General features: G+C 34.9%; 1 protein-coding gene across 8 annotated transcripts in view; it reads left to right on the top strand.

Annotated features, from left to right (window-relative positions):
• Window positions 1-26285, top strand: part of PAN3 (poly(A) specific ribonuclease subunit PAN3) — a 140063-nt gene that overhangs the window by 86417 nt on the left and 27361 nt on the right. For 6 of the 8 annotated variants that reach the window (XM_016209439.2, XM_016209440.2, XM_016209438.2 and 3 more), the window contains 4 exons: window positions 17808-18055; window positions 19392-19448; window positions 20568-20672; window positions 21514-21571. In XM_016209439.2, the coding sequence (XP_016064925.2) occupies window positions 17808-18055; window positions 19392-19448; window positions 20568-20672; window positions 21514-21571 (468 nt within the window). The remainder of the gene's footprint in view (window positions 1-17807; window positions 18056-19391; window positions 19449-20567; window positions 20673-21513; window positions 21572-26285) is intronic. The other 2 variants (XM_016209441.2, XM_016209443.2) reach the window with 1 other exon arrangement.

The following is a 26285-nucleotide window of genomic DNA, read 5'->3' as shown; positions in this document are numbered from 1 at the left end:
TATTGTAATATGCTTTTGATCATTAGCAATTTTTACCTTCAAAAATTACAGTATTTTTTTAGTAATCTTCGAGAAAGTGAGAGTAATGTTTAATTAAATGAATTTTTTATCTGAAACATGGAAGATTTAAGCAACAGAAAGAAAAAAAAATTTCATATTTTAATAGTCTAGGTCATAATAAATTGTATAGGAATACTGTGGGTTGTCTTTTTGCAGGCTTTTAAAAACAGTATGGCATGACATAGGCAATACTTTGGCCAAAGGGTACATCTATATAGTAACACATTTATCTTTTTGGTTTAAGAGTTAAAGGTTTTAAAAATATATTAATTTTATTGTAATTATCTTAAAGGTAGTTTGATTTATAATATATAGGAATAATGGGAAATTTATCTAGCCAAAATTTAACTTTATTATTAAATATCTTTTATTGTTTGGGCTAGAAGGGCAAATGATCATTCACACCAGAGTTTCAAAAATTGGGCTTTAGACAAGGGAGCTTTTATATAGTTCAACTTTAGGTTCATGATTGCATGATGACTGTGATCTTAAGTGTGCTACTTTTGATTAAGAACTTTTTTAGCTAGTTTTGATAATTACCCGCAAAGCTGAATTTGATTGAATGATCAAATTATGGGCAAAGAAGTAAAAGCTAGTATTTATCTTAGCTTCTACTTCCTAATTTTGTTGCTTTTGGGATGATGGTTTGTTTTGTTTTATAGTCTGAGGATTAGATCCACATTTAAAATACACACATGTCTATATGATGATTGTCTCAGATATATGTTTATTTGGGTCTACTTTTTAAAGTTTTTCTTACCCATTTGTGGCTTATAAGGGATGGTAAAATGTTCCCGTTAAAATTTAGTAAAATACTGACTTTTTCCCCCTTGATGGCAAAATCTTGAAAGACTACTGCCATCAGTCCTCTTGTTGGTGAAAAAGTGACCAAATCATATCAAGATTTAGCATATTCCTGGATCCTATCATGCCATCTATTATAAAATGCATGCTATCAATTTTATAATAGCCTTTTGACGTGAGAAAAATTATTGCTAGATATATAAATTTAAGAACAAACTTAAATAAAGGAATAGTCCAAACATCCATATTATTAGGATTCTTCAGAAACACTAAATTTTAATTCAGTCTTTAAATTCAAAGATCTTTTGAATTACACTAGTCTGTAGCAGTTGTTCATAGTTTCATAAGACTGCTTTCTTTTCACAATACCTAAAGCTTTAGGACTGACAGTATAATTTTGAAGCTTATTATAGAATTTCAAAAACTTGAACAGATAAATGCTTTGAACTGGTTGTACAACCCTCTTTTTTACTTTTTATATGTTCTGAAATTTGACAGTTCTTCTATCTTTAATCACATTTTCTTTTTATTTAACTTTTTCTTCTAGAGGTGTTATTTTCTGTGACCATTGGGGATTTAAATTTAGGTTAAATTCACTATCATGAAAGTGGGCTGTATTAGTACTCAAGGGATCTAGATTCTAGTTTGATTTCTTTCATCATTTGAGTTTATATGACTGAACAAATCACTGAGCTATGTTGAGCCCCGGTTGTCCAATGTGTAAAAAGAGGGGCGAGGTGTTGTTTACTTCTAGCTTAAAATTTTTAAGTTGTAAGACATTTTTTAAAACTATTGTTCATGCAGTAGATTCTTATTTATCTTTAAATTTAAGTAGATAAGGCAATTTTTAAGTATCTTTAAAAAGATACTTAAGTATCTTTAAAAAGAGATTAAGGGTGACTTAATGGGGTGATTATCATAAAGCAAAAATATTGACCAAGGATTTCTAAATGTAGGATTTTAGAATTTATATACAGTAAGTCCTCACTTAACGTCATTGATATGTTCTGTGACTTTAAGCTAAAATGCATATAACAAAACCAGTTTTACCATGGGCTAATTGATATAAACAGGGTTAAGTTCCTATAGCATCTTATCAACAGTAATGAAACAATATTGAACAGAACTATATTTCAGTGACCTCTGCTGTATTCTTTTGTTATAAGGCAATAAAGAGGATAACTTTAATATTTCTGCAAACTTATGCTCAAGGTTATTTAAAATGTACACTTAAAAGAAATTGATTTTATTTTACGTAAAGTTATTAAGTACTCAAACAGCTTTTCTACATTTCCTATATGAATCAAATAGGTATATCATGGGGAAAAATTAAATGCATATCATGGAGCATCACTTATAATCAGCTATTTTCATCTAAAACCATTCTTACCACCTTAAGAGACTTTAGCTGATTGACAGCATGTTCTCTAGCCTTCATATTGTTAATCAGTTTTTAAAAACTTATTTTGTTTATTAAAAATTGAACCTTTGTGTTACCTTTTAAAAAGCAGCATATAGGTATATACTGTACGTGTGTGTTCATCTTAACTATAAATATCTTTCAGAATTTAGGACTTTTTTTTTTTTTTTATCCTCCCCTTGGATGTTTTTTTCTGTTGATATTTATTTATTTATTTATTTATTTATAAAATATATCTTTATTGATTTCAGAGAGAGGAAAGGAGAGGGAGAGAGAGAGATAGAAACATCAGTGATGAGAAAGTAAGTCATTGATTGAGCCCGCAACCCGGGCATGTGCCCTGACTGGGAATCGAACCCCGATCACCTGGATCCTAGGTCGACGCTCAACCGCTGAGCCACACCCGGCCGGGCTCTGTTGATTTTTAGAAAGAGTGGAAGGGAGGGAGGGTGAGAAAAAGAGGGAGAGAGAGAAATATCGATGTGAGAGACACATATCAATTGGTTGCCTCCTGCACATGCCCCGACCGGGGCCTGAGATAGAGCCTGCAACAGAGGTGCATGGCCTTGACTGGAATTGAACCCGAGACCCTTCAGTCCATGAGCCAATGCTGAGCAAGACTAGCTAGGGCTCAACTCCTTTCGATATGAACTGTGTTTAATTTTTCTTTGTTGTATTTTCTAGCCATGAAGTATACATTACTAATAAGTCATTTTTCTCAATGTATATGAACAAAAAGTAGTGGAATCAACATGGATCCATTGCCTTAATTAAAGGCTTACTTTTTTCTCCTCCCCCTTGTCTGAGGCACATGTATGTTTAGACAAGAAAAATAAAACACTTGCCCTTGTATTTCTTTATAACAAAATTCACTATACTATAGAGCAAATTTTGAAAAATCGGTAACTGTACTGGAGACAATCCAAGGTGTCTCTGTAGAAATTTGTTAACAGAGCAGGCTGAAGCCTGCTTGGAAGGTTGGTCCTCAGCTGATGTCTGGGAACTTGGAGTTGGGGAGTATTTCCTTTCACTGAGTCGGGAAGTTTACTGTCCCTAGGTTCTTTGTGCAAACAGTGTTGGTTTATGCTGCGTGCCTACTTTCCTTTTGGGAGTTTGGAATTCTGGAGTGTGCTAGGCAGAGGGTGCCTATATAGAACCTGTCCCCTGTAAAAACTTCGGGCTCTGCGTCTCTGGTAAGCTTCTCTGAGCATATACGTAGCACACGTTACTGGAAGAAAAGTGAGCTGTGTGAGCCTTCATGAGAGGAAGAGAGTGTAAGGAATGTTACATACGAATTTCTTTAGACTCCTGTGTGTTTTCCACCTTGAGATCTGATGTGTGTGCTTACCACATTGCTGTGATAAATCTTAGTCATGAGTGCCACTCTGTGCTGAGTCCTTCGGGTTCCAGTGAATTTCTGAACATATGAGTAGGCTTGGGGACCCCCAATCATGTATCTTTGTTATAAAATTTACTGAAAAACTGAGTTGTATATTAAAGAAGTTTTATTTATACAATAACCATCAACATCATGTGGAGAGTTTAGTGCATTTCTGACATTGCTCTAACTTTTAACATTTTATTTTAGAAAGTTCTAGTCAATAAAAGTCTGTCTGCATACAGTATTGTTACCTAGAGTATCTTAGAGGTTTGTTCAGCAGGTTGCATCAAATTGCCAATAATTCCACGATATCTAAACTTTTAATTGTTAAAATGATTTCAATGAAATATTTAAACTTCCTTCTTCTGCTAAGAGCAGCTAGTGATAGAAATGGACTAAGAAATAAAGCTTGTCTATGAAGTACTGCAAGAGCAAATGGGGAGAAAAAAGTGCTCTGAACTGAACTTTGGGGTGGACCTTTTATATTCACCGTTTACATCATTAATGATTACACCATAACATGATTAATTCTTATTATATTTAAGACCCTGTTAGAATTTTGGAGTACAATATAAATTTAGTGTCTGTTTTTGGCCTATAACTCTGCATTGTTTTATTTGGGGGGGGGATATGCTGGGGGAATTTGGTTACAAATGAAAAAAGTAAGAAATGTATTCTTAGTAGTAACTTGGTTTTTGTATTCCTGAATGTGCTCATGTAAATTTCTTAACATGATTTTTCTCTTGGATGAAGCCCCAACTACTGGTTTTGTTAAGAAGATTATGCTTCCTCTGTCTTAATTTCAGTTTCATCTGTTCAATGTGAGATATATTTTGGTAATTTCTAATCTGAACCATTCTCTTTAATGTAGTCACACATTACAATTTATTATTGGAGATTTAGTTTGGTTATTGGAACTTTGTTAAAATCATTAGTGCAACTTAGATATACCTGGGCTACATTGAGCTGGAAAGAGTAATACTAGAATAATCAGACTGTTCTGTCAGCAGAATGTCCTTCACCCCAAATTCTTTTAAATTCTTCTCTTTCACAATGGCTTATGGCTTGTTTCACATTTGCTTTTAAATAATGATAACTCATATTTATGCCATTTGATAGCATGACCCTTTTCTTTTCCTAACTTCTTACTTTATTCGGGTAATTCTGGTGATGGCATTCTTTATTTCCTGATCATAGCTATTGCTGTATTTAGAGGACTTTCACCTCTTTATCTCGTTTGTTTGAAAAAATTTATTGTGTGCTGACACTGTGCCATTACATATGTAGTTGGGAATGGTTGGGAATATAGGGAGTATTAAGGCACAGTTCTTCCCTACAAAAAGATAACTTGAATTCTGTGTTACTTGCAGCAAAAGATAAAATACAAAATGATAAGAATTTTTAAATATGGCTATCAAAGTTTTTATAGAGTAAGAAGTTTTTTTGGAAGGATGAATTGGAATTTTCTGTGAGGAAGGGGTTTAGAGAATTTGGTGTTGGCAAGGAGGGTTGTCAATGGACATACTAGAGGAGCTTATTCAATAATGCCTGTGGGCCACAATTTGGAGGCTTGTAGACACATGAAGTAGCATGGTGTCTTCAGGGAAGTTGTATGGAATCTTTAGGTGAATTGAAGAAAGTCATCATTTTAGTTATTGCTTTTCTATCCACAAACATGGGCTCTCCATCTTTTTTCCAGATCTTCTTAAATGTCTTCTCATAAAGTTTCATAATTTTCTATGCTCAGGTCTTAAACATATTTTGTTAGATATTCTGAGATCTCTAAGTATTTGTTGGCATTCTAATTGGTGTTTTTTAAAAAAATTTTTTTTCTAATTGATTATTTCTAGTGTGTAGATACGTGGTTAACTTTTGTATGTTGGTTACTTTGATAAATTCTATTATTTCTGTTTGAACAGTTACCTGCTAAATAATGATATATTTTTATCTATTCCTTTGTAATCTGTTTTTTGTTGTTGCATTGGCCAGGGCCTTTAGTGTTGTATTGAAGTAGTCATAGTTGACATTTTTATCTTGTTCCTGATTTTAAAAGGAATGTTTCTAATTTTTCATATTTAGGAGTATCTTCACTCTGGCATCTCAGATGCATTTGTTTCTGAGAGGACTTTTTTGACTTTTCTGAGAAAAGAAAACATTACTTTTGTTTTTTCCTGGAAGAGATTTAAAAGTAACCTAGGCACTTGTTCTTGTTACTCCTGTGGGCCACAAAAATAAGCAAGATTAAAACATCCACTTTTATGTAGTTCATGGCTTTGTTTTTCAATTTATGAATTTTTTGGTTTGAATTGTTTACCATTATCATGCCAATTAAAAAGTTTTAGGTGATAGGTATTGCCAAATTTTCTTCCAGAAGAGATTGTAACAGTCAATACTAAAAGTATATGACAGCATTTGTATGCCATGCACCCTTTTACTGATTGTCTAAATAAACTTTTAAATCTATGCCAGTCCACAAGGAGGTTGATGTTATACTGGTTTTAATTTGCATCTCTTTAATTATCAGTGAAAATGAACATCTTTTTATATATTCAAGGCATTTAATTTTTTTCTATGCACTGGTCAGTTATATCATTTATTTTCTGTTGGTTAATTTCTATTAATGATTTTAAGAACTATGTTTTAAGCAGATTAGCCCTTTATTGTATTGCAAATATCTTTTTTGATGTGCAGAAATACTTGTTTTTTGAAGAAGTCAAATTGACTAACTTTTTCTTTTTTGACCTTTACATTTTTTGTCTTTATAACATTATGTATCTATTTTTGTTAATCCTCACCTGAGGATATTTTTTCCAATTTTTTTCAGAGAGTGGAAAGGAGGGAATAATGGGGAGAGAGAGGGGAGAGAGAGAAACATCAGTATGAGAGAGACATATCTATTGGTTGCCTCCCGCACACACCCTGACCAGGGTGGGGATCGAACCTGCAACCCAGGCACGTGCCCTTGACTGGGAATTGAACCTGCAACCCTTCAGTGAGCAGGCTGATGCTGTAACTGCTGAGCCTCACCAGCCAGGGCTATAACATTTTATTTTTTATAAATATTCTTTGAGATACTTTTCATTTTTAACTTTTAAATATTTAATCTATTAGACGTTTATGTGGGTATAATAAAGAAAAGTGTGAGTTGCCTTTATTTATTTTGTGTACAATAAATGTGGTTGCTTATATCTTTATTCGTTCCATCATTTAGTGGTGACTATTACTGTAGCTTTTATTTTTAATATCTAGTAGGCTTACACCATGCTTTTTTCTTCTGTGTTTTAATCTTCTTTCTTGTCTTTTGTTTTTCCTCAGTACTGGCTTTTCTTTAATAATTTTTCTGGCTCTGCTTAATGTTTATTTTTCTACATGGTGGTTATAATTGGTGGTTTGGCTAATTAAAAAAATTCTGTTGTTATTTTTGTTGATCATTCTTATGTTTTCAGATTAGTTAAGGGTAGTACTGACATCTTTATAGCATGTAAGTACAGGCATTTATTTTCTTTTGTTCAAGTTATCTTTTGTTTCTGTCAGTAGAGTTTAATCTTGTTTTCATAAAAGTCCTGCACATTTTTAGTTAAGTTTATGCCTAGAAATTTTATCTTTTAATTGCTAATAATGTAAGTGGATTTTTTGGGCAATTTATTCATTTCCTATTTCCCTTTTTCTTGGATTGATGGAGTTTTCTTGATCCTTCTCCCTCATCCCAGCGGTGATTTAGATATTAACTATCTTTTGTTGAGATATAATTCACATACCATAAAATTCATTCTTTTAAAGTATGCAATTCACTGGTTTTCAGTGTATTCACAATATTGTGTAACCCATCATCACTGTCTAATTCCATGACATACTCATCACTCAAAAAGAAACGTCATACCTCTTAGTAGTTAGTCTGTCTGTACTGTCCCCTCTCCCTGGTCCCTGAAAACCACTGATCTACTTTATGTCTGTGGATTTGCCTATTTTGGACATTTCATATAAATAGAATCATACAATATGTGGCTTTTTTGGTTTCTGGCTTCTATCACTTGTTTTCAAGGTTCATCTATGTAGCATCCTTTTTATGGATGAATATATTTTATGTGTATGTATAGAGCACATTTTGTTCACCCATTTATCAGTTGATAGACATTTAGGTTATTTCCACTTTTTGACTGTTAACGCATAATGCTGCTGTGAACATTCATGTACAAGTTTTTGTGTGAACATATATTTTCAGTTTTCTTGGCTAACATACTTCAGTTTTCTTAACTAACAACTTGGCTAACAATTTGAGGAACTGCCAAACTGTTTTAAGTGTATCATTTTATATTCCCACCAGCAGTGTGTGAAGATTTAAATTTCCTCATTTCCTTGCTAACACTTGTTATTGCCCTTGCTTTCGATTGTACCTATCCTGGTGGGTATGAAGTGGTATCGTATTGTTGTTGTTGTTTTGTTTTGTTTTTATTGATTTTTAAAAAAAGTTTTTTTTTTTTTAAGAGAGAGAGGAAGGGAGAGGGATAGAAACATCAATCGGCTACCTCCTGCACACCCCGTACTGAGGATTGAGCCTGTAACCTGGGCATGTGCCCTGACTGGGAATCAAACCCATGACCTCTTGGTTCATGGGTCGACACTCAGCCACTGATCCACACCGGCCGGGTAGTGGTATTGTGGGTTTTGATGTGTATGTCTCTAATAACTAATGATGTTGAACTTCTTTTATGTGTTTATCCACCATTTGTATATCTTCTTTGGAAAATCGTATATTCATATCCTCTGCCCATTTTTAAATTTAGTTATTTCTTTTTATTGATAAGGTATAGGAGTTCTTTATATATTCTGCATGCAAGACCATTATAGAATATATGATTTGTAAATATCTACTTCCGTTCTGTAGGTTACCTTTTCACTTTGATAGTTTCCTGTGAAGTGCAAAATGTTTTAAATTTTGATGTTCATTTTATTTTTCCTTTGGTTATGTGTACGTTACGTATCATATTTTAGGGAAATATTGCTTGGCTAAAGGTCATTAAGGTTTATACTTTTTCTTCTTCTTAGAGTTCTATAGTTTAGCTCCTGCATTGAGATTTTTGATCAGTTTTGAGATACTTTTTGTGTATGGTGTGAAGTAGAGGTAGGATATTACATGTTTATGTTTCTGTTTTATGTAGTGGTCACCCTTAGAATTTTACCATTAATTCTTTACTAAGTATAAAATTGTTGAAGAGGAAGAAAGATATTAATACAAGGGTTTTTAATTACTTTGTTTCTTCCTGCCCTTTTTTAGTGTTATAGTTATCTTGATATTTTTTTTTATCCTCACCCAGGATGTTTTTTCCATTTCTTTTCAGAGAGAGAGAGAAACATCAATGTGAGAGAGACACATAAATTGGTTGCCTCCCCCATGGGCCCCGACCTAGGGTCGGCGATCTAGCCTGCAACCGAGGTATGTGCCCTTGGCCGGAATCCAACCAGGACCCTTCAGTCCCCGCTCCAATGCTCTAACCACTGAGCAAACCAGCTAGGGCTTGAGTTTTAATTATACTTTGACTTTAACCTATCTCAGATTAATTGTTCTTCTTTTACTGTTAATGCTTATTCAGTTTCACCTGCACATTCTTAAATTCTTTGCCTTTTAGTGAAGGAGTTTTCTCTCTACAGAATTTGATCAGTTAATTGTTCAAAGAAGATACGTGCGACAAACTCTAAAAATGGCTTATTTTTCTCTTTATTTGAAAATTGTGTATAAACTTGAAGATGATAATTATTTTCCCTTTTACTTTGAATGTATTATTTCATTGTCTAGTGTTGGTGATGTAGTCTTCTATTAATGTAATTGTTCTTTTATTTTAGATAATTTGTCTCTTTTCTGGTAGCCTTTTAGATTTTTTTCTCTTTCTCTTCGGCATGCTAGTATTTCACCTGATTGATTGAAAGGTATTTGTGTTTATTTGTTCTATTCAGAACTCTTGCTCAGGGCTTCTTACATGGTAAATTAGTTCTTGAAAGATCACAAATCTTTTCTTTGAATATTGCTTCTCCAATATTCTTTCTTTTTAATTCCTGGCAAATTTGCCTTCTCATTCTACCTTTTGTGTCACTTAGTCACTTTCATATTTTCCAAGATTTATTTCTATTTTTCTCAGATTCTTCTCTAGTTTACTTTTTCTATCTTTGATTGTGTCTACTTTTGCATTTTAACTCATCCTTTGAGTTTTTTTCTCTTCAATTTTAATGATTATATTTTTCACTCTTAAGGGGAACAAATGTTTTCTTTTTTATGATATTTGTCACTTCTTTCATGTCCTTAATAATTTTGTACTTATTTTATCTTATTTACAGAGTTCTGTTATCTGGGATTCATTGTTCTCAGGGTGCTAATTCTCAAGTGCATTATGCATCCCGATTCTCATTTTGGGAGTTCTTTTAAGTGGGATTATTTTCTGGAGTGCGATCCTGTATGTTCTGATTGTAGAAGTGTTCATCAGAATAGTGTTTACTTTATCTACCTGTACATTGCCAGCACAGTTCAAGTTTTATGTTAATCTCTTACTGGGATTCCTATAACATGGAGTGTACTGGGAATTTTCTTTCATGTCTCTGCATGGCACAGGCATGGGATTTCCATTTCTCTTGACACCAACCCAGCTCTCTTCCTTTCTTCCACTGCTTTTTCACAGATAAGGTTACCTTTTGTCTCTGTGGGCTGATAGGTTGAAATTTTCCTGTCCTACATTTACTGATGTGCAGCTTTTCAAGACTCCTGGCTTTACACTGGGGCTTGAGTTCCATTCATCACATTTATTGGGCTGAAGGCCATGCTTCATATGCCCACATGGGCAGTAAAGCCTCAAGTTGTAGAGACTGTATCTGGCTTAGGTTGTGATTTTTCAAACTTTCCACTGTATAACCTCTTCATTCCAAATTTTGCCTTAGTTTTATGCTCTTAGAGTTTTTTATTTTGTTCTTTTTATCTCAGCTCTATTTTAAAATTTGGGTATTGTGTTTCATCTTGTAGTTCTAAGTATCTATAACATTGGTGGGGGTTGAGAGGAGGAGTGTACCCCTGTTAGCTTAGTCTCTCATTTCCCAGAAGCCATATTGTCCTAACTGGTTGCTTGTATTTAGGAAGGCTTTTCATTGGGTATATATCGGGTGGGGCAAAAGTAGGTTTATAGTTCATAGGGAAAATAATACAATAATTAATAATACTACAAGAATAAACTGTTTCATGTACTCACAACTGTAAAACTACTTTTGTCCCACCCCGTATTAGTATTGTGTTTACTATAATGAATTGTGTCATTATTTACAACTCTTTTTTGTTTATTTTTTTTGGTTTTTCAGATACAGAAAAAAAGTCATGTCATCCAAAAACACTGACAATTTTGCCCTCATAAATTAGACTTGAAAATTTTATATCTCATTTCTTTAATTGCTCTGGTTAATTTCTCCATTGAGCATTTCTGTATTGTTCCTCACTTTTATTTGAATTGCATACTTCTTAGAAGAATCTTTTAAATGTTTTAAAGCAATTAATTTATCATACATGTCTTAAATACCTCAGTTTGCATATTCACTTACTAAAAAATTATTCTAAGAGTACCAAATACCTCTCTCCAAGCAGATGTGTACATATTTTACTTAGTTCTTTAACATGTCTGTAAAGTATTCTGGTGGTACAAAGCTGTACCTTTTGTGACTAGATTTGATTTTTCAGTAATTTAAGGGTTAATTTCATTTCTAGCTTCCTATACAGTTTAAATTTTCTGTTACCCTTTTGGTTGGCAATACTTACAATTTTACATGTTTTGCTTTTAATGTATTTAACTCCAGCCAGCTTTAGCTCAGATAGATGAACTTAAACTTCAGTGTTGCAATTTTGTATTAGAATAGCCAAAAAATTTAAAAAAATTTAAAATCATTTTTTATTTTTCAATTACAGTAGACATACAATATATATTAGTTTCAGGTATACGCCCCAATGAAGAGACATTATAAAACTTACTAAGTGATCATCCCAGGAAATCTTGTACTCATCTGACACCATACATAGATATTAGAATATTATTGACTATATTCCTATGCTATATTTTACATACCCATGACTGTTCTGTAACTACTAATTTGTACTTCTAAATCCTTTCACCTTTTTCACCCATTTCCCATCTGGTAACTGTCAAAATCTTCTCACTGTCTGAATCTATTACTGTTCTGATTGTTTATTTTGATTTTTAGATTCAGTCTTTGATAGATAGGTATTTATTGCTGTTTTACTGTTCAAATTTTTTACCTTTTTTTCTTCTTTCTTAAAGAAGATCCTTTAACATTTCATGTAATACTGGTTTGGTGGCAATGAACTCCTTTAGCTTTTTGTTGTTTGGGAAGCTTTTTTTTAATTTTAATTTTTATGTTTTAATTTATCTTTATTGTTGAAAGTATTACAGATGTCCCCTTTTCTCCTCCATTGATGCCCTCCACCCAGTACCCCCTCCCCCCCACGTTCTCCAGGCCTTCACTACACTATTGTTTGTGTCCATGGGATATGCATGTAAGTTCCTAAGTTAATCTCTTCCCACCCATCCACCCAAGCCTGGCTTTCCTCTGAGATTCGTCAGTCTTTTCCGTGCTTCTACGTCTCTGAACCTGTTTTTTTCATTTGTTTGTTTTGTTCATATGAGTAAGATCATGTGATACTTGTCTTTCCCTTATTGGCTTATTTCACTGAGCATAATACTTTCCAGGTCCCATCATGCTGTCTGAAAGGTAAGGGATCCTTCGTTTTTACAGCTGCATAGTATTCCATGGTGTAAATGTCCAAGAAGATGCTTGATATGATTTCAGTCTTCTTGAACTTGTAGAGACTTGTTTTGTGTTCTAACATGTGGTCTATGTGATAATGTCCCACGTGCACTTGAGGAGAATGTGTATTCTGCAGCTTTGGGGTGAAATGTTCTGTAAATGTGTATTAAATCCACCTGATCTAGTGTGTCATTTAGAGTCACTGTTTCCTTGTTGATTTTTTTTGCCTGGAAGATCTATCCAGTAAAGTCAATGGGGTGTTAAAGTCCCCTACTATGACTGTATTGCTGTCAGTCTCTCCCTTAAAGTCCTCCACAAGTTTTGTTTTTCCCCCCCAGCCTATGTGAGTCTTGTTCTAAGGTGGGTCTCTTGTAGACAGCATATATTTGGGTCATGTTTTCTTATTTATTCAGCTACCTGATATCTATTGATTGGAGCATTTAATCCATTTACATTTAGGTGGTTTTTTATTTATTTTAAAAAAATGTTTTTATTGATTTCAGAGAGAGGAAGGGAGACAGAGAGATAGAAACATCAATGATGAGAGTCATTGATTGGCTGCCTTCTACTGCGGGTCAAGCCTGCAACGTCCTGCATGTGCCCTGACCTGGAATCAAACTGTGATCTGTTTTATAGTCGATGCTCAACTACTGAGCCATGCTGGCTGGGCAAGGTTATTATCGATAGGTACTTATCTATTGCCATTTTAATTCTTTATGCCCATGTTTCTCTCTCTATTTCTACTTATGACAGCAGTTCTTTACCATTTCTTGCAGTGCTGGTTTGGTGGCGATAAACTCCTTTATCCTTCTTTTGGCTGGGAAGCTCTTTATTTCACCATCTATTTTGAATGATAACCTTTCTGGATAGAATAGTCTTGTTTTCAGATCTTTGGTTTTCATTACGGTGAATACTTCATGCCATTCCCTTCTGGCCTGTAGAATTTCTGATGAGAAAACAGCTGACAGCCTTATGGGAGCTCCTTTGTAGCTAACAGATTGCTTTTTCTCTAGCTGCTTTTAAGATTCCCTCTGTCTTGAGGGTATTTTAATTATGATGTGTCTGGATGTGGGCCTCTTTGGATTCTTCTTGCTTGGGACTCTCTGTGCCTCCTGAACTTATGTGACTTTTTCCTTGGCTAGGTTAGGGGCGTTTTCTGCAATTATTTCTTCAAACAGGTTCTCTAAACCCTTTCTTCATCTTCTGGTATTTCTATGATGCGAAGATACTATGTTTCATGGTGTCCCACAGCTCCCTTAAACTGTCCTGTTTTTTTTTGTATTAATTATTTATTTTTAATCCTCATCTGAGAATAGTTTTTCCATTGCTTTTTATAGAGAGTGGAAGGGAAAGAGAGAGAGAATGAGAAAGAAAGATCTGTGTGAGAGAGATTCATCGCTTGGTTGTCTCCCTCATGCCCTTTGACCTTGGGCAGGGATTGAGCCTGCAACAGAGGTACATGCCCTTGGCCTGAATCAAACCCGGGACCCTTTAGTCAGCAGGCTGATGCTCTAACCTTAGAGCAAATCTGACTAGGGCTGTCCTATTTTTTAATTGCCTTTTTCTTTTTGTTTCTCTGATGGAGCGATTCTTTTCTACCCTGTCTTCTAATTCACTGATCCAATCCTCAGCTTCCCCAACCTGCTGTTTATTCCTTCCAATGTATTTTTTATTTTTACTATGTCATTCCTAATTTCCTTCATAATTTCCGTTTCTTTTCTTATGTTGTTGAGCATCCTTATGATCAGTATTCTAAACTCTATACCTGATAAATTGCTTATCTCCATTTCATTTAGCTCTTCTGGAAAATTCTCATGTTCTTTCATTTGGGGCTTGTTTATTGGTCTCCCCCAAACTGCTGCCTGTTTGGGTTTGTATCTTTGTATTAGGTAGATCTGCTAGGAATCCCAGTCTTTTGGATGGTCTCTGGTGCAGGCCATTGTCAGATACTGTTTGTGACTGTCCTTGAGAACCCTATTTGAAGTTTTCTGCAATCCACAGCTTGTTGCTCTATCTGCCTGGGCTGGGTATGTTTAGACAGGACCAAGATGTGCACCAAGGTTTGCTTTTTCAAGTCCTGGGTCCAGAAGAAAATCAGGCAAAGACTCAAAGCACCCAGATGCTGATTGTTATTCTCAGTCTCTTAATAAGGCTCAGGCTGTAGAAACTCCACAGGGTGGAGCAGTCCCCTCCCCCCCATCTCACCCCACCCCAGGCAAAAGCTCCCTGGATAGTAAATGTCTGCCTGAGAAAGATGTCCTCTGCTCTTTGGGGGAATGACTCAGCACATGAGTCTAGGCAGGTGCCCTCTGAGTTCTTTCTCCAGAGCCAGCACCTCTGGATTCTCCTCACACAGCTCTAGTACACTCTGCCCTCTCTCTGCCATAGCCCAAGGTTAGTGGGTGCACATGAAACTTTGTGTGTTGGCTCTTTAAGAGGGTGCCTTTATTTCTAGCCATCTCTCCCTGGCTGAGAGAAACCCTGCTGCTTTTCACAGTCAGATGTTATGTGGCCACCTTTCTCAGTTCTGGTGCTTGGGCCGGGTAGCCCAGCTTTGGGTTCAGACCCAGAGTTCTCAGTGGGAATCCCCCACAGCTGAGATATCCCTTGGAACCTCAGCTGCTGCCTTTGGGATCCCAGCCAGCCCTCTTGCGCCTCTACAGTTTCTGCCAGTCTCTGTATTGTCTCCATTTTACATCCTTGGTTATAAGCGTTCTCTCCAGCTAGTCTTCAGTTGATTATTCAGGATGGTTTTTCTATATTTTAGTTGTAATTCCATTTTTGTCATGGGATATTGTCAGCATAGCTTCCACTTAATCTGCCACCATCTTGGAATCTCCTTGGAAGCTCTTTATCTTGACCTTCAATTATAAATAATAGCTTTACTGGTTAGAGTAATCTTGGTGTAGGTCCGTGCTTTTAAAAATTAAAAATTTTTGAGTGAAAGCTTGTTATCTACAACTTGTTCATTCTATTATTCATGAATTTCCTCCTTAACTGACCTCAGATTTTCTTGGTAACTTTTTTGATGTATTCAGTCTTAAAGAGAGATTCTGTTTTCTCCCACACCTACTTTGATGTCAGAATCTCCCCCTTTACTCCATGCTACACCTTCCCCTCCCACACAGTTTAGGTAGTTTCATTCACCAAATATAAAACCTAAGAATCGGGTAACTGTAGGGCATATTAGCTAAGAGCACAGGCTTTGAAATCAAATAGACCTGAGTTTAAACCTTGATTCTTTTGTTTAGTAACCTGTATTTATCCTTGCCATAAGTTTAAAGTATTTTTAAGTTTATTTCCTCCTCTGTGAGGTGAATGTGATATACCTACCTCACAACGGTGTTGTGAGGACTAAATAGACTAATACACATGAAGTACTTTTATTAGTGCCCGACACTTGGAAAGTGCTTAAGAATTAGTAGCTATATTGTTGCTGTTATTTAACTTAAAGGTCGTAATTTTTTCATATTTGGTCACTTTGCCCTTTGTCTTGGAAAGGCTTAGAGACTAGTTTTAGAAATACTATCTAAATGCATTTCATAGTAAGTGGGGATATTTGTCTTTAGAAAATAGTTTAATAATCCTCCTAATTTTTGCTGTGTGGATTAACCTGAAATTAAATGTATAGTATGGTGGTAGAAAAACAGAGAATTCTGGAACAATTTTTTTAAAAATTAGGCTTATATATTAATATGGTAGCTGGGCTTTATAAATGTTTTTATTTTTTAAAATTTCTTAAAGGAGCTTTTAGATTTTTAAAGCTTCTGTTAGATACATTTAATACCCACTTGAGAATTCCTGGCCTATTTTAATGTCAGTGCAGTAGACACTGTGTTATAGTAGTGGGAGTATTTTGTTGGGAGTGTGGAGACTTGGGTTTGAGGCCAGGCTTTGCTGTTGATTTGTCACATGTCCTCGGTCTGATAAAACTTCCCTTTGTCTCAGTTCTGATCTGTACCATGGTGCTTGTAACCTGACCTACCTTACCTACCTACCCACTTAGTTGCTCAGAAAATCAGACGAAAGTTATTGTAAAATAAGTGTTATCTCAGTTCTCACCTTATTTTTGTTCGCCTACATCTTTTCAGAAAACAGGGTTGGTGTCTTATGAATTCTTAGAAATTGAAATTTGTATCCCTGTTTATCCTAGTTGTGACCAGAGGCATTTTGGTAACTTTTTGAATTGTGGAATGCATATTACTTCAAAGGTGAAAGATTTTAGTCATTTCCCAAGTAGCCAGAAAATAGTTCCTGGATAAGTTAATTGTTTTCAGGAAGTCTAACTGTAGCTCTGGAAACTCTTTTGAATCTGCTCAGCACTGATCACGTCCATTAATTAAGACTTTAATTAACTCTACCTGGTTTGCATTAATTTGCATCATCTGCATTTATGCATGTAGTTTGCAGTATATTGATTTATATTCAAGCCTTTTTGTAAGTCTTTTTTTGTCTGTTACATGTGACCTTTTATTGTTTTCTCAGCTAGCTTGGAATCTCCTGAAGGGTAAAGACAATTGTCCTTTCCCTTTCTTCACAACAGATTCATTCATAATAAAGATGCCCTGCATATAATGATTTCTTACTAGTTGAGTTTAGGTAACATGTTCACTAGAACATAGTAAATGAGTTAGTCTAATTTTAAAATATATGCATCTGCAGAAAATTTCAGTTGTTCTAGTGTGTGCCTATAGTTAAAGACAAAAGGCATCAAAACAGTATACCACTTCATTTAAAAAATATGTCCCCCCCCCCCCCCGATGTTTAAGGTGCGATGTATTTCAATTAAGATTTAAGTTTTTTGCGTTTCAAACCTTTCTGTTTTTTGTACTTGGCCAAAAGAAATCTAGTAAATCTCATTAAATGGCTTGTTTGTTTTTTAGTACTGTAATATTTTAGGGGAATGTGGTATTTCTGTTGTTAATATCCGTAGCCTTAAATTATTTTTAACAAAAAAGGAATTATGCCTTCGATAAAAGAAAGCCTTTTATCGAAGGTATAATTTTATAAAGCATCCCATTTCTCATTTTTTTATTAAATTAATTTATTAAATTACTGGTGAGTCTTACTGTTGAAATTTCTTATGTAAACCTTGATATGGAGGAGACTGTCGTCACAATAAATTTCCTAACTTATTTGGAAATGGCTATATTTGAAAACAAACTTCTTTACATTTGCTTTAATCAGAGCTTTCTCTAATCAAAACAAGATAAAATTACATCTTTTATCTTTGCACTTAATTTGCTGAAGATGAAGTTTCTTCCAAATGAATGTGTACATTTTATTTTCCAGTTTTTTTCCTTCTAAAACCAATTTTTGCTCCTTAAGAAATGTTTTTTTTGTCTTCTTCAGGAATGTCATTGTCTGCTGGGTCTTCCCCTCTTCATTCCCCCAAGATCACTCCACATACTTCTCCTGCTCCCAGAAGAAGAAGTCACACTCCAAATCCAGCAAACTACATGGTGCCTTCTAGTGCCTCTACACCTGTTAATAATCCTGTTTCTCAGACTCCGTCGTCTGGTCAGGTGATTCAAAAGGAAACTGTCGGTGGTACCACGTACTTCTATACAGACACAGCTCCAGCCCCTTTGACTGGAATGGTACGTCTGCATTAAACACAAGTGATAGTTCCTTCTAATTGATGAGATTCATGAGGAGGTTTCCCCCCTTGCTTCTTTTTATTTTGATGTGAAGAAGTATTTAATTTTTAACTTAGAAGGTAATTCTAATATCTTTTCCAAGTAATCTCTTTTTGCATTAATAAGAACTCTAGTTTTGGACAAATCTGGTTTTATAGAATTTAGATTATATTCAAGCTCTAGTTAGTACTTAATGGCATGTTTTGCTTATGGGTTTACCTACTACTTGTGCTAGCTGGAGTTGATGTTTGCTTACCAAAGATGGTTGTTTTTTTTTATTAGTACTTACTGAAAGCAAACGGATGATGAATTGAACTCTTGCCCTAGGGGAGGCTGAGATTTAATAGCTAGACCTCTGTATAGTGGAAGACACAAGATATGGGTCATTCATTGTTAAGGAGAGAGGAGGCTTAGGGAGCCCTGATTATAGATAAGGAAAGAGCTGACAAAGGACTGTCAGGAGAAGGAGGGGGAGGGGAAAAGGAAGCATTGTAACGTTCCATAAATTATACCTTTTTTTTTTAAAAGGGAAATAGGATCACTTTTTCACTATGAGACCAATTAAGGTCTTTTTAAAAAAATGTTTTTTATTGATTCTTTTAGAGAACAAGGAAGGGAGTAGGGGAGAGAGAGAGAGAAACATCGATAGGCTGCCTCCTGCATGTCCCCCATTGGGGATAGAGCTCACAACCCAGGCATGTGCCCTGACTGGGAACTGGCGACCTCACAGTACATGGGACGATGCTCAACCAACTGAGCCACGCCAGCCAGGGCAATTTTACCTTTTTAACTTCATTATTTTTTACCTGTTCAAAAATTATTTTTTAACTATAGGAAAATAAGTAGCAGATGAAGAGCTTACAAGTGAAAAAGCCAAGTTCCATGAAAATATGAAAGCTGGTCTAAGCTGTAGGCATTTGACACATTCATAGATGAGAGGCTTAGATGTGAAGTATAGATGGATTTTAGTTAGCAGGCAGATTTTGATTCCTCCAATTAAATTAATGATTTATTTTAATTAAATTTAATATTTTACTAAAAGGCAATTTGAATAGAAAGACAACAGATTTTTTGCTACTTATTTTTAAGAGTCCCAGTTCTGCCATTGTTTTGTGACTCTTGAATCTTAGGACCTCTGAGATTGTTTGCCCAGTTGTACATTGGGATAACAATGCCTAACCATCTTATGAGAAATAAATCTGAAAACATTTAAAGAAGTACTTGTAAATTATGCAAAATGCTTTTAAGAAATAATGAAATAGCTAATAGTTTTTTATTTTGTTTTGTTTTTGGTCAGAGATCTTTCAAAAATTATCACAGAACAGCTTGCCGAACAGAAGGTCAAATAATTGAGGTAGAGTAGAGACTTTCCTTGGTTCTTTCAAGTAAGAATTCCATCAATGTTTTACCTTTTTGGGGTTTATTATATTTTATAATTATTTACATTTTTATTATATTTTATTTGTAGAAAGAAGAAATTTAATTTATAAAGAGGTTCTTTTGTCACAAAACTGTCTCAGCTGTTTTTGTAGAGATTATATATGGTACATTTTTATGTTTTTACCCTTCAAACTAGTATTAAAAATATGCTCATGGTAAACCTGAAGTAGTTAAGCCAAACTATCCTATGTGATCTAAGGAAACCGAGGCAAGAAAAAAGACATTCTTCTTCTTGCAGATACAAGTGAAAGGAAACCTTGTAAGAGTTGCAAAATCACTTCCTGGTTGAGATCCAGAACAGAATAATTATCTCAGAGGAACAGAAATCGGCTGAATTAATTTTTAAAAGAGAAAAAAATGTTTCAGCTTTTAAAAGGAAAGGATAAAGCAAAAGAAAAGAAATTTTAGAATGTACTTTGATTTTGTTTCGGGGACCAGTGAAGGGAAGGAGCGGCAGAGGAAGAAGAAAGGAAAGCAGGGTGATGGGGAGAGTCCAAATGGAAGGATGAAAGATGGGAACCTGTAAGCAGATATAGTAACTTTGTTGTAGTTTGCTTGGAACATAAATACACTGTTGCATCCTTCTGTTCATATAAGCTATTAACCCAGAGTAAATCAGTCCTCTTTACTGTTGCAGTTTGAAGTGTTTAACAAGTGTTTGGGTAATACTTTGTTTAGGTTGGTCAGGAAAAACCCACAGGAGGGCAGTTCTTTGGGTGGCCAGAGCAGTGTTACTTCATTTTTGATTGTGCCCCAACACCTTTAATATTTGATTTCTTCCTTGCTTCCAATTGCTTTTACAAATACTTACAAAATATTTGTGTAACATTTCATCCAAAGAGCTACTTTTTGCCTCTCATTGGAGCTTACATTTTACTGTATATGAAGAAATGTTTCTTTCTCATTAGATTTTCCAAACTGATTATTAAATATAAGGTTACTTAAAATGAATTCAGAAAGTATAGTGATAACAGTTATTCTTATCAATTGGGAAAAATTGATTGATACATTTTCTCCTTCTCGGCCTTTTTAGGTATTTCCAAACTATCACATTTATCCTCCAACTGCACCTCATGTTGCTTATATGCAACCAAAAGCAAATGCACCTTCCTTCTTCATGGCTGATGAGCTCCGACAGGTACACGCTCAGAATTTCTTAATGGGGTTGCTTCATGTCTACTGTGCTTTTAGCAAAGAACTGGCAAAACAACAGAGCTCTTTTCAAATCACATTATTCAATCAAATATACTGTACTAAACCAGATAGAGAGAATTTAGAATGTATGAGTTCTAAGTGACATTTAAGGAAAGCTGTTTTTCAAGAAAATTGCAGGTGAATTATGTGTTGAGATATAAAACAGAATAGCTATTTAAATGGGCCACTTTTCTGCATGTCATATCATGCGCATTGAAAGGTCTCTCAGAAGTATATAAATAAATTGTTTTAATTGTTTCTAACTTTCAGACAATGTTTTGCTAATATCTACAGGTTCAGACTAGGTAAGTTGACCCAGAAATAAATCTCACATTGAGCTCAATATTTTCTGTAAAGTAGGTTTTATAAAATAATGTTTTTGTTAAGACAGCTAGGTATTATTTGATATGTTGAATTTTATTTTACACTTATATTCTCAAAAAGATTTTTGTTTCACAGAAGTATGTTGCACCTGTATAATGTTCATAGAGTGAGTTATTGATAAGCTTAGCATAGACCTTGAGTTTTCAGCCACTGATTTAGTTATATGCTTTGGGTTATATAGTATAGTTACTAGAACCTATCCTTAATTAGGTGCAGGTATATTGAGGGCTGGAATTTGGGCATTATACCATTATTAGAAATGTTATTTCATGATATCAACATTAAAAAAGTGCACATACCAAAAACGTTAATACTTATGTTATTTAGTTATAGTAGAAAATCCAGATTTCAGAAGCTTTGTTTAGATGTAAATATACTTGTTTTTGTTTTTTTTTTCTTAGGAGCTCATTAACAGACATTTAATAACAATGGCTCAAATTGATCAAGCAGATATGCCAGGTAAAATATGAGTTGATTCATTCTTCCTTTTAAAGGATATTATAATTCTTATGTAGTCCTACATGCTTTTATGTCTTAAACTAGCTAATTACTATTTTATGAATATATTTATTTCAAATCTGCTTAAAAAGTATTCCAGGATACCACATATCATCTAGGTTATTTAAATTAATTCTACATGTGACAGTATTCTAGTTAATAAAAAAATTAGATTTAGAATTCATGGTAATTTGCCTCACTCATTATGCACTAGAATATTATTGTCTTCTGAAATTTGATAAAATATAGGTTCTTTAGCAGAGGGGAAGGTGATTATTATTTTCCAGACTACAGTGTGCCAGGCAGTGTGATGATTAAATGCTTATGACTTTTTCTTTCAAAATCCTGTGACAGATGCTAGTATTATCATATCCATTAAAAAAATTTATTTTTTGAATGGTAATTTGATTTTTAGAGAGCAAGGAAGGGAGAGGGAGAGAAACATCTGTGTGAGAGCATAACATGGATCTGCTGCCTCCTGCACTGCCCCCTACTGGGGATTGAGTCTCCAACCTGGGCATGTGCCCTGACTGGGAATCGAACTGGCAACCTTTTGGTGCATGGGACAACACCCAACCAACTGGGCCACACCGACTAGGGCTATCATCTCCATTTTATGTATGAGGAAAACTGAATTTGACAGGCATATTCAGTAACTTGCCTTTAAGACCAGCAGCTAGTAATTGGCTGGCTGAGGCAGGATTTAAACCTAAGTTTTTCTGACTGTAACACAGTGTTTCTAAGAGAGCATTAAAATCTCTTTCCCTAGCTTATTCTGTGTATAATAAGATTAAATATGGTATAGTTTAACAAAACTTTATACATAGTACAGTAGGAATACATTTGCCACAGAGATAATCTTAAAATAACCTGGTGTGGTTATCAAGGATTCAGTCTTCTCTACTATGCGTCGTCTTCACTGCTAAAGAATTAAAAGGAATGTGTCTGGCTGTTAAATGTCTTAAGACTGATCTTCCCAGTTTAGATGGGGAGGGAACTTATCTGTCATAACCTTTGAAGTGTTCAGGTTGGGATTTTCCTTAGTTACTTAGCATTGTCTTTGAGCCCCTGGTGAGGATAAAAGCAAAAAAGGATCTTCATGACTCCAGTCATGTATAAATCATATGACGATACATTAGATGTAATTTCAAATTATAATAGAGTTTAGGAGATAACTGTATATAAGATTAATACCTGTAAGCTGCATTTCTAAAGACTTGTAGCCAATAATTTAAAAATATAACTAAAAGAGAAGATGCTATTTGCAATGATTTCAGAATATCAGTACCTAGGAGTAAATTCAACTAAAAATGTGAAAGTCCTCATTGGCGGAGATTTATTAAGATGTATTAAATAAGATAAATAGAATGAAATACTTTATTCATGAGTAGGAATGCATAATGATTTAGATGTCAGTTTTTTTAACGTGATCCATAGATATAATACCAGTCAAAGCGTATGAGCTTTTTTAACTCAAAATACTTCTGACATCTAATTTGTGTCCTAACAGTTTTTTTGTTAAGGGCTTAGTCCCACAAGATTTCTCCCAGTTTGGATGCCAGCTGAAATGGGGTACCCAGGCTACCCACACTTCTGTCTGGCCAACTACAGATGTGGGGTGTTTCCCCCACACCTCGCAGCTTCGGTAATTTAGAATGACTCACACAACTCCAGAAAGCACTTTACGTACAATTATTGGTTTATTATAAAGGATGCAGCTCAGGAACAGCCAAGTGGAAGAGATGTTTAGGGCAAGGTATTGATAGAGGTTGGAATGGGGAACTTCCTTTCATCTCTGGGTGTGCCACCCTCCCAGCACCTCAGTGTGTTCACCAACTTATAAGCTATCTGAATCTCACTGTTTAGAAGTTTTTATGGAAATTTCATTTTTTGGGAATGGTTGATTAAGTCTTTGGCTATTGGTGATAATTCAGTCTCCAGCCCCCCTCACCTCTCCCTGGACTTTGAGGATAGGGTAGGTCTCAATGTTCCAAGTTTCTAATCAAAGTTGGTCTTTATTCTTTTATTCTGTTACAGCATAACAGAGCTTTTCATACTATATGATAATATTCATCAAAGAGAAAAGGGCCAAGACACTTTGAAGATTATGATTAGAAACCTGGGTGCATTGTAGGAGGGGAGATTTGATTTGTGTCTGTAGTAACTAACAATGTGATAATGACTCTGGGTTCCACAAATTGATTAATGGAACAGACTGGGGAGGGTCCAAACCCACTCTATGATAGAGGTGGCATGTTAGTGGGGAAAGAAGGCATTGCAAAATGGTTGTCTTAATGGTAAAAGATAAAATTGGATTACCTCAAGCCACAATCCAAAAATCAACTTCCAGTAGATTGAGAACTTAAATGTTTAAAACAAAACTGTGAAACTCTTACTATAAAATATAAATGAATAGATTTAACATTTCAGTAGGGAAAGATTTCTTATACATGAGACAAATATTGTTGACTCAAAGAAAATACTGATAAATTTCACTAAATTAAGATTTAAAACAATCCAAAGGTACCTGTAGTAAAGAAAAACCTTAGAAGAAGATATTTACACAACTGACCAAAGAATATAAAAAAACACAAATCAGCAAGAGCCTAAAGAATTCAATAAAAAAAAATGACCAAAGGCTAGGAATAGGCAATTCAAGAAAGTGGAAATTCATGACTGATAAATATAAGAAAAGATACTGAACATCACTGATGATTAGGTAAATACAAATAAAATACCATTTTGAAGTCTGAGCATATAAAGTGTGAGGATTTGGATCCATATGTTCTTTAGTCCATTGATGTTGGTAGTGTAAATTGGTAAACTTGTTACCACTTTAGAAAACTGAAGTAGAATATCTATGTTACCTAGATATAGGTATACTCCTACAGATTTTCAACCTGAAAATATATAAAGTATCCATAATGTTGCCCACAATAGCAGAAACCCTGATTAGTTCAAATGTCCATCTGAAGGATGGAGATGAATTAACTGTGATAGTGTCAGTGAAATATTATACAGCTGTTAAAATGAAGAAAGTATGCTGACATGCAGCGATACGGGAAAATGTGTGGTGGTTTTTAATCCTCACCCAAGGATATGCTTTTATTGATTTTTAGAGAGAAGGAATGGAGGGAGGGAGGGGAAGAGAGAAAGAAACAGTGATGTGAGAGAGAAACATCAATTGGTTGCCTCCTATATGCACCCCAAGGGGGGACTGAACCTGAAATGTAGGTATGTACCGTGATCGGGAATTGAACCTGCAAACTTTTGGAGCACAGGACGATTCTCCAACCAACTGAGCCTCCCGGCTGTGACTAGAGGAATCTTTGTAATGTAATATTAAGTAAAAAATGTGAGTTCCTCCTGGCTGGCATGGTTCAGTGGTTGAGCTTCAATCCATGAACGAGATCACTCTTTGATTCCCAGTCAAGGCACATGCCCAGGTTTCTGGCTCAATCCCCAGTAGGGGGCGTGCAGGAGGCAGCTGATCGATGATTCTTTCTCATCATTGATGTTTCTGTCTCTCCCTCTCCCTCCTTTCTCTGAAATCAATAAAAGCATGTTTTAAAAAAAATGAGTTTGAAGAGATTATATACAGCATGATAGCTTTATAAAGTTAACTAAAATGTGTATGTGTACTTGCATTTATGTAAGTACATGTATATATCATACACATGCATGAACACACACATAATAAACTTTTGTGGAGTACATATAGGTGTAATACAACTATAAAAAGAGAAGGAAGAGAAAGAGAAGGTAAGCAAAGGTTGGTAGAGAAAATCATATTTAGATGTAAATTAAAGTCAAGGTCTGTGCTTTCGTTTTGTGTGCCATGTTTGCAGATGCTTATTATTAAGAATAATTAAATAAAAGCAGGCCATGCATAGACATGAACCAGCAATTTGAGTATCACAAACTAAAGATTATGGTTAATTCAATTCTGTGCACCTGGGTTTTTAAACAAGGTTTAAAAAGTGGGCTTTTCTATCACTGCTTTAATATTGGTCTTTTTCATGTTTCATCTTTACTTTTAACCTTTGTCTCGTGTTGACTTATTAAATATCTTTGTCCTTGCTGCCTTTTTTTCCTTTTCTGTTTCCATTCCGTACATCATGCTTCCATCAGAGTAGTACTGCTCAACTCTGACATCATAATTTATTTTTTAAAGATTAGTGATTCTTAAACAAGAATGATTTTATTCCTCATGGGTCATTTGGCAATATCTGGAACATTTTTGACTGGCTACAAGTGGGTTGAGTTCAGGGATGCTGCTCAATACCTTACAATGCACAGAACAATACCTGACAGCAAAGAATGATCTGGTCCAATATGTCAGTAGTGCTGAGGTTCAGAAACTCTGCCATAAGTTTACTGTAGTGAATCGCAGTTATCTTAAATCCAATTTATCATCCTATGTGTTCTATGAGGGCAGGTAGGGTTGAATAGAGGGAAGAAACCCAAACTTTAAAATAGTGTTTGGTATAACTGGGCCGCAGACTAAAAATTGAGGGCAAGCTAAAGAATGCAGCTCTAAACTTCTAAGTTGATTTTCTTTACTTTGATTTTTTGATGCCTAACAATGATTAAGGCACCCATGTTTCCTTTATTCACACTTAATTTTGTGAATTTGTTAAATTGAGCTGCAAATGAAGAACAGAACTACACTGAG

This window comes from Miniopterus natalensis, chromosome 2 (assembly GCF_054644295.1).
Source record: "Miniopterus natalensis isolate mMinNat1 chromosome 2, mMinNat1.hap1, whole genome shotgun sequence".
Lineage (NCBI taxonomy): Eukaryota > Metazoa > Chordata > Mammalia > Chiroptera > Miniopteridae > Miniopterus > Miniopterus natalensis.
This window is presented reverse-complemented; position numbering and strand designations above follow the sequence as displayed.